Source organism: Peromyscus leucopus, chromosome 1 (genome assembly GCF_004664715.2).
Source record: "Peromyscus leucopus breed LL Stock chromosome 1, UCI_PerLeu_2.1, whole genome shotgun sequence".
In the NCBI taxonomy this organism is placed as follows: Eukaryota; Metazoa; Chordata; class Mammalia; order Rodentia; family Cricetidae; genus Peromyscus; species Peromyscus leucopus.
The window spans coordinates 74,947,982-74,963,318 of record NC_051063.1 but is presented as its reverse complement, the minus strand read 5'-3'; the positions used below and the strand labels follow the sequence as shown (position 1 = coordinate 74,963,318).

Here is a 15,337-nt window from a genome sequence, read left to right as displayed (position 1 = left end):
TGAAGCGAGAGCTGTACAGATCCATCCAGTTGTTCTCCATACACTTTATGAGAGCAAAGACACTGTGTCCTCATGAGCACATCCCTAATGTCTACAACAAACAGCGCCTGGCAATGGTAGTTGCTCTAAATCAACAAATCAAAGGCGGAAAGGCAAACTGGGACTTTTATTGTTTTGTTTCCACGATTTTCAGCAATCTGTCTCCCAAAAAGAAACAGGTGCGACTGGTATAGCAAAACTCTTCTTCCATGCTTAGCTTCAACAGGCACAATGCGTGGGACTAACTGAAGTATCGGAACTCTGGAGAGGGAGGAACCTAGAAGACCGAAATCCTAGAGAGACGTCGGACTCTTGGAAGGAGGAACCTTGGAGCCCACGGAACCCGCCCGCGGCGCCGACGTGGCAACCCGGAGTTTGGAACGGAAGAGCGGCGCGTGTCGCTTCCTGCCTGCCGGTGGGGAGGGCCGCAGTGCCGCCGCGATGTTACCCTACACCGTGAACTTCAAGGTGTCGGCGCGCACCCTCACCGGGGCGCTCAACGCGCACAACAAGGCGGCGGTAGACTGGTGAGGGCAGTGCTTCCGGCCGCCGGCCTCGGCCGCAGTTCGCGAGGGGACGGGGAGGAACACGGGGCTTCCGGTCTCCCCAGCCTAGACCGCTGCTGGCCTCCCACAGCTCCCCGAGTTTCTTATAGCTGAAACGTTTCTGTTGTCATCTAAGTCGCAAGTGCCGCGAGTGGGCAGTTCCTCCGTGCAAACACAGTTTCATTCCTGTGTTCTTTTCTCCGCTTCTTAGTCCTGGGTTGATCCCGTTTCCTCTTTTCCAATCTGGACTTGGGAGGGCTTCTCTCCCTGTCGCCTTATCTCGTCCTGGTCCTGACTTTTTTTTACCCGCTCATACTCCTCTTTTTCAATTACACCCATTCAGCAATGCCTCAGACTCTGTCCTGTGCACCTACCTGTTCCATCTTTATCTTTATGGGTTCCTGTGAAGCACGGCCCTCTCCACACCGAAGTTCTGAGAAGCAAAATTTCATAGTTGTGGTGCTGGGAATGTTACTACCGAGGCTGAAACTTCTTGTTTTTTATCTGGTTGGAAGGACTAAGGCTAGTCACTTATCCTAGGCACATTGTGGATTCTATGTTGTTATAAAAATAAACATTATTGGAAGCTGAATTAATGTTTTATCTGGTTGGAAGGACTAAGACTAGTGACTTACTCTAGGCGCATTGTGGATGCTGTTTGTTATAAAAATAAACATTATTGGAAGCTGAATAAAACAAAGCATGTGCATACAAAAATAGCACAGATTGGCTTACACATCAAAACTCTGTGTACATATCTTTTAGAACCGCTAATTTAAGTGAAAATCAGTCGATAAATTATTATTAATGATGGTACATATGAACTAGATTCATTTCTGATAGACAAGAGGAAAGTTGAGTTGTTTTGTTTTACATTTACATTTTAACTCTGCTGTTTTGCCAGGGGCTGGCAAGGTTTAATTGCTTATGGATGTCATTCACTTGTGGTAGTCATCGATTCCAATACTGCCCAAACTCTGCAAGTTCTAGAAAAACATAAAGCTGATATTGTTAAGGTAAGTTAAATCACACATCAATCCCATAACAGTCTGTCTCAGGTTTAATACATCATTAGGTTCTCATTAAGTTGTAGGTATAAATGTCAAACAGCCTTTAAGTACAGTTATTTAGGGTCTGTCCAGCATTTACGTAGGCATGACTTAATCCAGAATGCATTAAGTACCAGTGCTAGGGCATTTTGAAGAGGTGAGTGAAAATACCAGTTCTGTCAATTGCCATATCACTCACTCATCCATTAGTTTTGAACACTGACTTCTGTGTGCTGAGAATATAAACATCAATCATCCTTGTGTGTGTGAGTGAGTCTCACTGTGGTTTTGATTAGTGTTTTCCTGGTGGATAATCATGAGCACCTTTTCATAGATTTGTTGGCTATTTGTGTGTCTTTGTGAAAATATATACTCAGATTCTTTGCCCATTTTGGAGTGTGTTGTCTTTTTATTATTAAATTGTGAGCTTTAGGGATATATTTTAAGTATGAGTCCCTTACAGGCACATGATCTGCTGATATTTTCTCTCATTATTTGATCTGCTTTTCACTTCTTTTGATGGTGCCTTTTCAGGAAGAAATGGTTTTAATTTCTATATAATTTATTCTTTCTTTTACTTGTGCTATAGTCAAGAAACCATGACTCTCTCCAACATCAAGACAATTTACAATTTTATTTTTAGCCCTTTATACAATTTTAAGTTAATTTTTGTATATGTTATGAAGTTGAGGAAAAAATACCAATTGATTTTTGTATATTCACTTATGTCCTATGATCTTGCTTAACTCACCTTAGAACTAGTAATTTGGGGCTATATTTTTATATGTAGATATAATCATGTCATCTGCTAAGGATAACAGTTTAATTTGATAGCCTGTACTAGCTTAATTTTTTTTCTTTCCATGTTGCATTGGCCAGGACCTCTAACTTCAGTGAATCAGGATGCTAAGTAGTACTTTAGTCTCTTCCTGAGCTTATGGGAAGGCACACAGTCTTTCATCACTAAGTACTAGGTACTGGAGAGAGGTTTTCGGTTTGAGTTTTTGAGGAATAGAAGTATTGCCGCCCCTTTCTCTTTGCTTTTCCCTTTTGTCTTTTCTGGGGTTTTATTTATGTGTAGATTCAAGGTTCGGTTTGATAGTCTATTGCTTTTGCCTGAAGAAATTATTGTAAATTCTTTAAGTGAATATTTTGGTTCATTCCCTCAGCTTTTGCTGGTCTGATGAATCCAAAGGTCATCAATTTGAAAGTCTAGCTAGCCGGCTTGCCCCAGAGAGAGATCCCCGGCCTCTTGGTCCCTAGCTCTGGGATTACAGGCAGGACTCCAAAAGTTTTTGTATCTCTTAAGTTGTTTTTTTTTTTTTTTTTTTTTTCTAATTAGGATAATAGAGTATAGAAAAAAACATTTTTCTTAGCTATTCATGATTTTAGACGTTTTGCCAAAATTATACTTTAGGAAAACTAAGTCCCAAGATGGCTTGGAATTTTACCAAGGCATTTGAGAAATTTTGTTTTGTTTTCATACCTGATGTTAACAAAATATTTAGGCTATGCATCATTTTTCACACTTCAAAGGCATTGTGATTTTTTTTTTAACAAAATTAAATACACCATTTAAAAAGAAATACAAAAATGTCTTAATTTCAAAGTTAATACTAGTTTCCTACTTAGTCACACCAAGCTGTTTTTATCGTCTGACTGGTTAGTGTTCTGTGAGAGTGATGTCTGATGTCATCTGGTGCAAGTGTGCTTGATCCAGCTTCTCCTTAAAACTAGGTGAAGTGGGCCCGGGAGAACTACCACCACAACATCGGCTCACCGTACTGCCTGCGCCTGGCTTCCGCTGATATCAATGGCAAGATCATCGTGTGGGATGTGGCGGCAGGCGTCGCTCAGTGTGAGATCCAAGAGCATGCCAAGCCCATCCAAGGTGAGGAGACCAGCTCCGCAGAGATTGTTAATGCGCTCACACTCGGAAAGCTCTTGTCTTCAGCTCTCTCCGTTTGTTTGAGTTTGTTATTTCCAGGCTAACTCTTGGGGGTGTTTAGCCTGTTTACTGACAGGAATTTAATTCTTTCCCCTATCAGTACACTTCTGGGCACTCGTTCCTTAAATTTTAACTGATTCCTAGCGTGTAGTAAAACATACTAGTTTCAGTGTCGGCCTCAGCTGTGTTGATGAGACCCTTGAGATACCGAAGTACAAACTGTCACGTACACTTGTCTGAATGACTGCAGTGAAAAGCTGTCAGTACTGACAATAAAGCAACAGAGATGAGCAGACTTTGATTCTCATGCTCATAACAGAGTTGCTGGGTTTTTTCTTTTAATGTTGTTCTTCTAAAGCTATTACAGTGTTCTTTAGACAAGTCTTTGAGAATGTTTCCTCTTGGCTGAAACATACACACACACACACACACACACACACACACACACACTCTTGGCTGAAACACACACACACACACACACACACACACACACACGCGAGGGATATGAGGGGATGTAAGTAGGTGGATCTGGGGGCATGTGTATGTGCAGTTGTATGTCTGCAGTGGAGGACAGAGGACAGTCCCAGGTGTCAGTCGTCAGGTGCCCTCTCCCTTTCGTTTGAGACAGAGTCTTGGGTTGGCCCCGAACTTTATCACACAAGCCAGGCTAGCTGGCCAGCGAGCTTCCAGGAGTCATCTTGTCTCATCATCTAGCCATCCCCATGCTGCTATTCAGGGTATGTGCAGCTGTGCCCAGCTTTTTACGTGGACTCTGGTGATCTGAACTCAGGTTCGTGGGCACGCAGGGCAAGCACTTCAGCTCCTGAGCCATCTCCCCAGCTCTGCATAGTTTTTTTTCCTGTCTTTTTCTTTATTCTTCCTTCATACAATACATCCTGTCTGCAGCCTCCCCTCCTCCCACCCTCCCCTCCCTCGGATATCAACCAAACATGGCACAACACGTTACAGTAAAGACTAGACACAAACCCTCAGATCAAGACTAGATGAGACAACCCGGTGTAGGAGAAAAAGGATCCCATGAGCAGGCAAAAGTGTCAGAGATACCCCTACTTCCAGTTTTAGGTCCCACAAAAGCCCCATGTTAACAGCTGCAGCTTGTATGCACAGGGCCTAGGTCAGACCCCTACAGGCTCCCCGATTGCCACTTTAGTCTCAACAGGCCCCTACGGTTCCTGCTTAGTTGATTCTGTGGGCTGTGCTCTGGTGTCCTGACTCCGCAGGCTCCTACAATCCTTCCTCCCCCATCTTCTTCGGGGTTCCCTGAGCTCTGCCTAGTGTTTGTTTGGCTGTGGGTTTCTGTATCTGTTCCCATCAGCTGCTGGAGGAAGCCTCTCTGATGACTCTGATGAGGATTGGGCTAGGTACCAATCTGTGAGTATAGCAGAATACCATTGAATCATTTCATTGACTTTTTTGTTGTTGTTGTTTTTGTTTTGTTTTGTTTTGTTAGTTGTGTTTGTTTCTACCCTAGGTCTCTGAGCCATCCAGCTTCCAGATTTTGGCCATCCAAGCAGTGTCAGGCATGGGCTCCCCTTGTGACTTGGGCCTCAAGTTAGATCAATCCCGCATACTCTGAGCCACTGTTGCCCCGGCACATCTTGCAGGCAGGACAGGTTGTGGGGCATAGGTTTTTGTGACTGGGTTCATGTCACAGTCCCACCAGTGGGAACCTAGCCTGATTACAGAAGACAGCCAAGTCAGGCTCTGTATCTCCCATTACTAGGAGTCTTCTGTCAGGTCACCCTTTCAGGTCCCAGGAAGTTTCCACTGCACTAGGTTTCCATATCACCCCTTAAATGCCCCCCATTCCAGTTGTCTCTCCCTGTAATCTCTCCCTCACCTGATCCCTCCTCCTGTTCCCATCCCCAACCATCCCCAGTCCACCTACAAAATCGTTTCCCTCTCCTGGGGAGACCCATCAATCCCCCCAGACCTCTTCTTTTTATCTAACGTCTCTTGGCCTGTGGATTTTGGTGAGATTTTCTTTTACTTAACAGCAAATATCTACTTATGAATGAGTACATGTCATTTTGTCTTTCTGGGTCTGGGTTGCCTTTCTCAGAATGATTTTTTCTAGTTTTATCCATTTGCCTGCATATTTCATGATGTCATTTTTTTCTAACAGCTGAGTAATATTCAAGTGTATAAATATGCCACATTTTCTTTACCCATTCCTCAGTTGAGGAACATCTAGGTTGTTTCTGATCTCTGACTATTATGACTAAAGCCGCTGTGAACATAGTGGAGCAAGTATTCTTGTGGTAGGATAGGGCATCTTTTGGGTATGTAGTAATTTTTAAGTAATGATTTTTAAAATGTTTATTGTGTACTCACTATGTACTAAGTACTAAGCACCATTCTTGTTCTAAGGTATTTATTGTTTTGGAGACTCATAGAAAGCTTCACTGTTATCAAGTAATTCCACAAAAGCATTTGTGAAGTGTGACATCTTGACCATCCTACGAATATCTCAGATCCTGAGTGTATAGTTTCAAGTAATGATTATTGCACATTTTCTTAAAAGTAATATCTCAGGTTAATTGAGACGTGATCCAAACAATTCATTTTTATATAAAATTAGCCTGACAATGCATATATGTTACATTTGGGAGACGGTTACATTTGGGTATTGGATTCTAAGGGTTATACACTGGGAAAGTGTCAAGGACAAGGTGGCCAGACATGTTGTGCTTCTGCTCTCATCCTTCTGGTCTTCACAGATGTGCAGTGGCTGTGGAATCAAGATGCCTCCCGAGACTTACTGCTTGCCATCCACCCACCAAATTACATTGTGCTCTGGAATGCAGACACTGGTACCAAACTGTGGAAGAAGAGCTATGCAGACAACATCCTTTCTTTCTCTTTTGACCCTTTTGACCCCTCACATTTAACTTGTAAGTAATAATTACTTGTAGAAAATTAGTTATAGGAAGTACTAAAAATAAAGTTAGTGTTATATACACAAAATTCACGCATGATATGTCCTCACTAACTTTAAAGTGAGCACTATGGAGAAACACATCTTCAGACAGCAGTTCCTAATGTACATGCTGAATTGTAACCCACACTATTTGCAGGAACGTTTATTGTTAGAAATATATGCAGGCAAGCCATACCTGAAGGGGAACTCCCGCACAGTAGGGGCTTCCTCCTGGACCCCAGGTCAGGCACAGACCACACCCAAACACCTGTTTTCACAGACAGATCCTTTACTAAGTGGGGAGGAAAAGTTAAAGTGGCTGCTTTCTGACTCTGGCAGAAAACAGCAGCCAATGACTTTTCAGGTGTCATTTTTTTTTTGGTTTTTCGAGACAGGGTTTCTCTATGTAGCTTTGCGCCTTTCCTGGAACTCACTTGGTAGCCCAGGCTGGCCTCGAACTCACAGAGATCCGCCTGGCTCTGCCTCCTGAGTGCTGGGATTAAAGGCGTGCGCCACCACCGCCCGGCTTCAGGTGTCATTTTTAAGAGGAGGAGAAGGGAGGTCTGTGAGAATGGGTTGGGGTGTGGTGGTAAAGGAGACAGGGGATGAGAGAGAAAGGGACAAGGGAAAGGGGGGGAGGTTATTTGTCCCACAGGGACAGAGGACTGCCTTTGGATAGAGGGAGACAGACGTGACCTGTAGGCAAATAGCGGTTTATAAAGGTAAAGGGGGAAATCCGTGTTAGGATGAGGTGTTTAATTTTAACTGGGCATGTTAATTTGGTGAGCCAAAGGGGGACTTCTGATTGCTGGACTTTGGTAGTCAGCCTTGGGAGGAAGAAGTAGCCGAATCAGGAAATAGACCTCGGTGGCTAGCTTTAGGAATGTAATCTAATGTTTTTTAGAAAGGCAGGGGGAATGGGGGAGAAGGGCAAGGCCTGCCAGAGCCACATGCTCCAGGGGGCTAGTGTCCCCTCGATACACATGTTGAATTCATGCTTCCGTATTGGATTATCTTGGGACAGAGAGTTACTGTGATACTAGATCAGACTTTAGACTTTGTTTAAAGAACTTGAATCAGGAATTTCATTTAATCTGTAGCCAGAGTTTTTGCTTTTTTTTTTTTTTTTTTTTTTTTTTTTTGGTTTTTTCGAGACAGGGTTTCTCTGTGTAGCTTTGCGCCTTTCCTGGAACTCACTTTGGAGACCAGGCTGGCCTCGAACTCACAGAGATCCGCCTGCCTCTGCCTCCCAAGTGCTGGGATTAAAGGCGTGCGCCACCACCGCCCGGCTGAGTTTTTGCTTTTAAAAACATTCCAATTAATGCTATTTTGTGTAAAAGACAAACTCAAGAGAATTTTTCTTGTAGAAGTGGGTTTTTTTTTTTTTTGCCAACATTTTGTGGATCAAATTATCTAAAAATAAGACTTGTTTTAGGTATTTGTATAGTTTTATTATTTAAAAAGTACTCTTTATTCAGTCTTTACCTAGTATTACTGTTCTGGGAACCAAGATGGAGTTTCCTGACTTTATGGAGTTCGTGTTCTAGTAAGAGAAAGGCTGTAAACTATTAAAGGAGTGAGTCATAAGTTCTAGTATGCTAAGAGAGGTTGCCTGGGAGCTGGAGGAGTGACCCGGCAGTTGAGAGGATGTTCCATTCTGCAGAGGACTCCAGCTTGGTTCCTGGCACCCATGTTGGATGGCTTACAACCTCTGTAAATCCAGTTTCATAGAATTCAATAACTGCATGCATGTGGCATGTGTGCCCGTGCATGCAAAATAATAATAAGTCTTTAAAAGGCGATGAATGGTATAAAGAAGATAAAATCAGGTGAAGGAGATGGGTGGGGGGGAATGGGGACTAAGAGCTGTCAAGTTACATGAGGTCAGTGGCCAGAACAGCGTTTATTTTAGTAAGGATCAGAGGCTTGAAAGAAGCAAAGGAATTGACTGTGGTCTATAGTATTTCCCCTGGATTTCAATGATTGGAAATTCTGATTTTTATCTATTGGAATGTACCGAGAGAGGCAGTGTGTGTGAGTGTGTCTATGTTAAAAGAGAAAGAGAAGTTAAGAGGGAAACTTGGCTATAAAAATAACGTCAGGACACTGTGTTCAGGCCTGTCTGTGTATGTACGTGTACACACACACTCACTCCCTGGCTTGCTGGCATTCGGTGCTGTAGGAACACAGACAGGGGCTGGCTCATAATAGTCAGTGGGGGACAATGGTGTGAAAGAAGGAAGCCAGTGAGACCTTAGAGGATGGATTCTGGAACCTGAAAGGTGACAAGGATTAGACTGAGTTTCTTGTGTTAACACTGTCTCTGATTTGTCTTGTAGAGGTATTGTGTGAGTGCGTGTGTGTGTGTGTGTGTGTGTGTGTGTGTGTGTGTGTGTGTGTGTGTACATGTACATGTGTGTGTGTTAGTATTTTGAGAAAAGGTCTCCAGATGGCCTCAAGCCCATGGTCCCTGTGCCTTGGTCTCTTGACTGCTGGATTCAGGTGCTCATCACTTGCATCCGGCCTTCCTCTGCTTTTCAAGTGTCCACTGCCATTTTGTATTTAAATTGCACTTAATGTGCCATATACTTGTTAGAGCATCGCCTGGATCCCTGTGCCTACAGCAGCTTCCCTGATGTCAGGACCTAGCAAGGTGTGTGTCTCTGCCTACCCAATATTAGCCAGGGTGTGAGGTAGAGGATTTTTCTAAGTCTTTGAGTGTGTGCCTGCGTGTGTGTGTGTGTGTGTGTGTGTGTGTGTGTGTGTGTGTGTGTGTGTGTATGTGTATGTATTACATATAGACATACAGGTACAAAGAACACTTTTATCCTAAGGTTCAGGCTGATATTTGAGAAGGAAAGAGATAATTATTAGACTTAGAATAGTCATAAAAATTTAGTGTCATCAAATCAAATATTTGAGCCTGGCCAAAGGTAACACAAGGTTTCTTACATGTGGTAGTCTTCCTGTGGCTTGTATATTCTAAGAAATGCTTGGATTTTGAAATTATAGGATATAATGGCAATGATAGTCTACGCATAGATTTTTTTTCTGAAAGAACCAATATTTGTCCTCTATGCCAATAATCTTGTAATATCTTTTTAATATAAAATGTAATTGAGAAGCTCAGATTGGAGGCTTCTGGAGTATTGTAGTGGCTGCCTGTTTCTGTGGGATAGCATTCCACGTGTTCAGAATAGAGCGTTGCGGGCTCATACAATAAGTATTCTTACCTTGCTTTCATGGGTTACAGTAAAGCTGTGTGCTAACCTGGATTAACCCTTAATCAGAGTTCTGCTTCTCCCCATGTAGTACTCACCAGCGAGGGCATTGTTTTTATCTCGGACTTCTCTCCATCCAAGCCTCCCTCAGGCCCTGGGAAGAAAGTGTACATCTCCAGCCCGCACTCCAGCCCAGCTCATAACAAGCTGGCCACAGCCACGGGAGCCAAGAAGGCTCTTCATAAAGTGAAGATTTTAATCACTCAGGAGAAACCCAGGTGAGTCGAGGGAAAGACTGACTAGAGCCTGAAGCTCTCCCTTGTCACTTCCGAGAGCGTTGACTTTGGAGCTACATCAAGATAAACTTTCTCTTTCACCTCACCCTTCCTCCTCTCCCAATCTTGAATTTAGTAGTGGAGAAGGCATTCTCTTTGTCCTCTCCCCTGGAGAGATTTGGCATTCAGTGCCCTCTTTTCAGACTTCCTCACTGATTTTACAGATTAAAATGTATCACTTCCTAATTTTACTTGTGAAACTCGGAGATAATTTTAAAGTTGTGGTCACTGAGCACGTGAAGAGTGGGGGAAGCTGGATTTTCACATTGATACACTTCCTCACTTACGTGCTGGGCTCTCTCCCCGGTCAAGAAGAGGTGGACGTTTGTATGCAAGTGAAGGCGTTGCCAGCATGGCTGAGAGCTGGGCTGAGGAAGCCCTGACTGAGCGCATCTTTAACCTTGTTCAAATTTCACGCTCCCAGACTGTGCATCAGGGCTTTAGAGTGCTCAGAGGCTTGTTACAGAGGTGGACAGACACAGTGTATCCGTCCAGCACTTAGGGTAGTGTCAGACATGTTGCATACATTCAGAAAGTGTGAGCTGGGACTGTGTAAGAAATTGCACCTGAGTAAAATTATAAGGATTTTTTTTTTTTTTTTTTTTTTTTTTTGGAGACATGGTTTCTCAGTGTAGCTTTGGAGCCTTTCCTCGAACTCACTCTGTAGCCCAGGTTGGCCTTGAATCACAGAGATCCGACTGCCTCTGCCTCCTGAGTGCTGGGATTAAAGGCCAATTTTATATTTTTTTTTATAGCTTTGGAAGTTTTCTTGGCATTTGTTTGAAAATTATCTTTAATATGCTAAGATTATTCTGCTTAGACCACGAATAATTAATTGAATTATATCTGCTGAAAGATTATGCTATAAATACATTATGATTTTGGATAAATACTGTTTTTGTATTAAACCATAGTCTGGTTAAATTTACTGGTTAGTTTATCTCACATCCTATGCTGAGATGGCTTAAGATTGCTTTTTAGGTGCCTTAGTAGAACTTTACATTTTTGCGGATTCCTTGTCACAAGCAAATAATGTAATCATTTGGCAGAGTAAATAGTTTTGTCGTGCTTGCTTTGTTTTCCGGCATGTGATCTTGAGCACTGGAGGGTGCTTCGTTGTCCCTTCGGTGAACTGGGCTGCATGAGTTCACTAGAGCCCAGTGTCACTCAGGCCCACACGCTGGGGTTGGTAACCAGGAGGTTAATGCAATACAGATTCCTCTCTTTTTAGTCACCCAGATTAACTCTGTTGTAAACTTCCAAAACTTTCGATGTAATTATGTCAAAATATTGAATGTTTAATAAAAGATACTAAAAGTAGTCTGAGTCTTAAGACTTCTTAGTACCATTGTTTTTAAATAAGTTTCATATTCTACCTGCCTAGAAGAAAATGGAAGAGAATAAACTGTTTAGGATGGCATTAAAGTATGGGGACAGAGTAGAGGATGTGCCTGCCCCAGACCACATGGATGGCACAGTACTCCCGGGTCACAGTACTCCCGGGTCGGTGGTCCTTGTCACCCTGAATGTTTTATGCTTAAATCCCAAGTCTGTATTCAGCAGTCTAGTGTAGCAGAATCTTAAAGGGTCTTATTAATAAAATCAAACCCGGGGTCAGGTATTGGAGTGAACGCTGGAAGATCAGAGAAGCAGAACAAGCCACAGCCACCCCACCTTGCCAGTTCCTCAGCTGATCCTGTTTCCTCAGACTGGAAGCTTTTGAGTCCTCATCTAAATGGATCTCAACTGAACTGCTACTCAAAAGCCTAAAAGCTTAACCAGCTCTAGTTCCTGGTCCTCACGCCTTCAAAACCTTTCTGCTTCCTGCCATCACTTCCTGGGATTAAAGGCGTGTGTCACCATGCCTGGATGTTTCCAGTGTGGCCTTGAACTCACAGAGATCCAGATATATCTCTGCTTCTGGAATGCAAGGATTAAAGGTGTGAGTGCCACCATTTTCTGGCCTCTATGTCTAGTGGCTGTTCTGTTCTCTGACCCCAGATAAATTTATTAGGGTGCACGATATATTTTGGGGAACATAATATATCACCACAGTCTAGTACTTGTAATTGTAAAGGAAAAATGAAACTGTCTTGTGAATGCTGGTACTGCCACCATCTCATCATAACCAGAATTCTCTACTGTGTACTTTATACACTGCAAAGATTTAAAAACACTGGGGTCTACCCAGCCCATACAGTATTTTTGCCATAATTTCAATTCTGGCAGTTAGCAGAGGTCTGAGTTTCAGCTGCTAATCCTTTTGGTCATTTCAGGAAATAGCTGTTCATTCTTGACAGTTTTTATGTGATGGGGTCTTGATGTTGACATTGATGGCGGTTTATCTTCTATCCTTCTCTCAGTGCTGAATTTGTAGCTCTCAATGACTGCCTACAGTTGGCCTATCTGCCTTCCAAGAGGAACCACATGCTGCTGCTCTACCCTCGGGAGATTTTAATCCTTGACCTTGAAGTGAATCAAACGGTGGGCGTGATTGCAATAGAAAGGACCGGAGTTCCCTTTCTGCAGGTATCTGCATGTAGCGATTGCACGCCCCACAGTCACTGTGAATGTTAGTTAGCAAGCCCGTGACCTTGCAAAAGCTGTCTGTCCTTCTCTCTTCTATTGAGGTAGCAGTGGTTTTACTCAGTACTCCTTATTTCCTGCATTTCTAATTGGCTGGACTTACCTAAAAATTTCTCTAATTTGTGCTGGAATATTTATTAAACTAGATAAGAGCCAAGCATGGTGGTGTGTGCTTGTAATCTCATGTCTTAGGAGGCTGAGACAGGAGGGTCACCCTGAATTCAAGGCTAGTCTGGACTCCATAGTGAATTCCAGGCCAGCCAAGGTTACCCAGCAAGACTGTATCGAAAATACACACACACAAATATATAAATAAATTAACTTATATAGATGTTGAGGACAAGTTAATTTTAGGTTTGCAAATGAATTTTTAAAATGTTTATTTCATTAAATCTTGGAGAACATAATTGTGTGTGTGTGTGTGTGTGTGTGTGTGTGTGTGTGTCCGTGTCCGTGTCCGTGTCCTATTTTGTTCATATTCTTTAAATATGAGTTCAGTTTCCTGATAGATATTTAATACTTTGTTAGGTTTTAAAAACCAACCCATCTCTTTTAAAGGTAATACCCTGCTCTCAGCGAGACGGCCTGTTTTGCCTCCATGAAAATGGCTGCATAACCTTACGAGTCCGGAGATCTTATAATAGCATCTTTACTACTTTAAATGATGAACCAGGTGAATGCACGTCTCACAGTGATGTTAATGGCATTTTTCTTCAAAATGGTCTCATACAGCATCACATGGAATAGTGTTGATGACATCCTTGTCTTGAGAAAGTGTTAAGATGTAATTACTTGTGTGACAGAGTAGTGCAAACGCCCAGCTGATCTCTTGACGTTACAACAGTGCCTCCTTCATGCAGCAGAGAGACAGCACTTTGTCTTTCCTTCTTGATATATGCAAGGACCAAATAGATGTGACCTCTGTGAGTATGTCCTCTGCTGTGCCCCCTTTAGCCTGGCACCCTCTGACTTTTGCTCTAAGGTAGCTTTCATTGTAAAATGAGGAAGGTTAGTTAGTCTCCAGGGCATCCAGTCGTCAGATCTTTTGGGAAATATAGGTGATGTTTTTGTGAAATATGTACTCTACAGAGATGGAAGAAACTTCATGAAGCCTGGGTGTTTCCAGACTGTAGAGACTACTCCATAGTGTAGTCTACAGTGTAACATTCACTGATGCTTCTCAAAGCATTCCTTAAAAGTTTTAAACACAATGTGTTGTGGTCCTGGTTGTTATTTTAGGCTTGCACTTGGGTAGTTCTCATGTGAAGTATCTTTATGATCTGAAGAAATCAGAATAGTGAAACATGGCGCTGGTTTGGGCAGTGTGCACAGGTGACGGAACGCTGTCCTCTCAGTTGAGGTTATTTACACTGACACTGGTGGTATTTTTTGCTGTGCTTCCTCACTGGCATCTGAAAGAGACAATTTTCCCTTAAGACCCAGACCCCGTTCAGGAACTTACCTATGACCTGAGAAGCCAGTGTGATGCGATCAGGGTGACAAAAACTGTCCGCCCCTTCAGTATGGTGTGCTGTCCTGTCAATGAGAACGCAGCTGCCCTCATCGTGAGCGACGGCAGGGTCATGATCTGGGAACTGAAGTCTGCCGTGTGCAGTCGAAATGCACGGAACAGGTGAGTGAATGCAGAGGCTCTGGCTTGGGCTTTGATTGTTGTTTTCTGTTTCTGCTTTTAAATTAATAGAATCGTATAAAAAGAGGTGTTTTTTATAAAGCCATTTTAAAGGACACATGCACCAGGGGATTATGTCCTGACAGTTGCTTCACCTAGATTAATAATTGCCAAGATTGATAACTGCCACCGTGAAAGACCACGGCCTGGGATTGCTGTTTGAGTACCTGATGTGTAATGCCAGCTCTAATACGTGTGACCGTCCGCTCGCTCACTCACTGTGTCTTTGCAGCAGTTCCGGTGTGTCGCCTCTGTACTCACCAGTGTCTTTCTGTGGGATTCCTGTAGGAGTGCTACAGAACAAACTCCCAGACCTTTCCCTGGATAACATGATCGGTAAGCTTGTCTTATCCCTCTAACTTACACACAAGATAGTCTTTAATAGAGTAACTGACTCGGTAGTTATTATAAAGTCAAAGTTAATAGTCAGGAAAACTAAAATGAGGAGATTTTTTTTTCCCTAGGTAAACCAGTGGAGTCTAATGTGTTTAAGCATGAAGATAACTGAAGTGACTTGGTTAGGTTCTGCAGTTGTTGGAATTAGAAAATTGCATCTTTGAGAGATTCTGATCTAAATGAGAGAGAGGCTCACCGATGCCTAGATTCTGGGTGGAGAGCCCCTGCTTTGCAGTCCCTCCCTCCTCGGGGCCTGTGCGCTCCCTGACCCACAGCTCGTTATTAATTGCTTGCCTTTCCCTTTTTTTTCTACTACGTGTAATTCAGAATTCAAGCCAAGTGTTGTTTCTTGATCTAGCTCATTTAGGTGCTTTTTCTTTATAGTCCCTAATAATGACCGGCGGTGTTGTTCGCTGTGTGTTTATTTCTCTTTCTTCTAGTAGGTCTTGACTCTGCGGGAATAGTTCAGTATCCCCAGGACTGTGCTTTGTAGATGTGCAGTGAAGATTCACTGAAGGAATAAATTAGCTGAGCAATATTAGAAAAAAGAAAACTTTTTGGTGGGCATTTTCTCCTTTGGAGATTCT

The 15,337-nt window shown here is 42.9% G+C and overlaps 1 protein-coding gene across 2 annotated transcripts in view; it reads left to right on the top strand.

Annotated features, from left to right (window-relative positions):
• Positions 1-379: 379 nt before the first annotated feature.
• The window catches only part of Wdr11 (WD repeat domain 11), a 50,597-nt gene continuing 35,639 nt past the window's right edge, over positions 380-15,337 (top strand). Inside the window, exons 1-9 of one of the 2 annotated variants that reach the window (XM_028868113.2) lie at positions 380-566; positions 1,489-1,600; positions 3,371-3,524; positions 6,323-6,496; positions 9,835-10,021; positions 12,442-12,607; positions 13,223-13,337; positions 14,102-14,297; positions 14,587-14,690. In XM_028868113.2, the coding sequence (XP_028723946.1) occupies positions 481-566; positions 1,489-1,600; positions 3,371-3,524; positions 6,323-6,496; positions 9,835-10,021; positions 12,442-12,607; positions 13,223-13,337; positions 14,102-14,297; positions 14,587-14,690 (1,294 nt within the window). In that variant the 5' untranslated portion in view covers positions 380-480. The remainder of the gene's footprint in view (positions 567-1,488; positions 1,601-3,370; positions 3,525-6,322; positions 6,497-9,834; positions 10,022-12,441; positions 12,608-13,222; positions 13,338-14,101; positions 14,298-14,586; positions 14,691-15,337) is intronic. The other variant, XM_037210014.1, reaches the window with a different exon arrangement.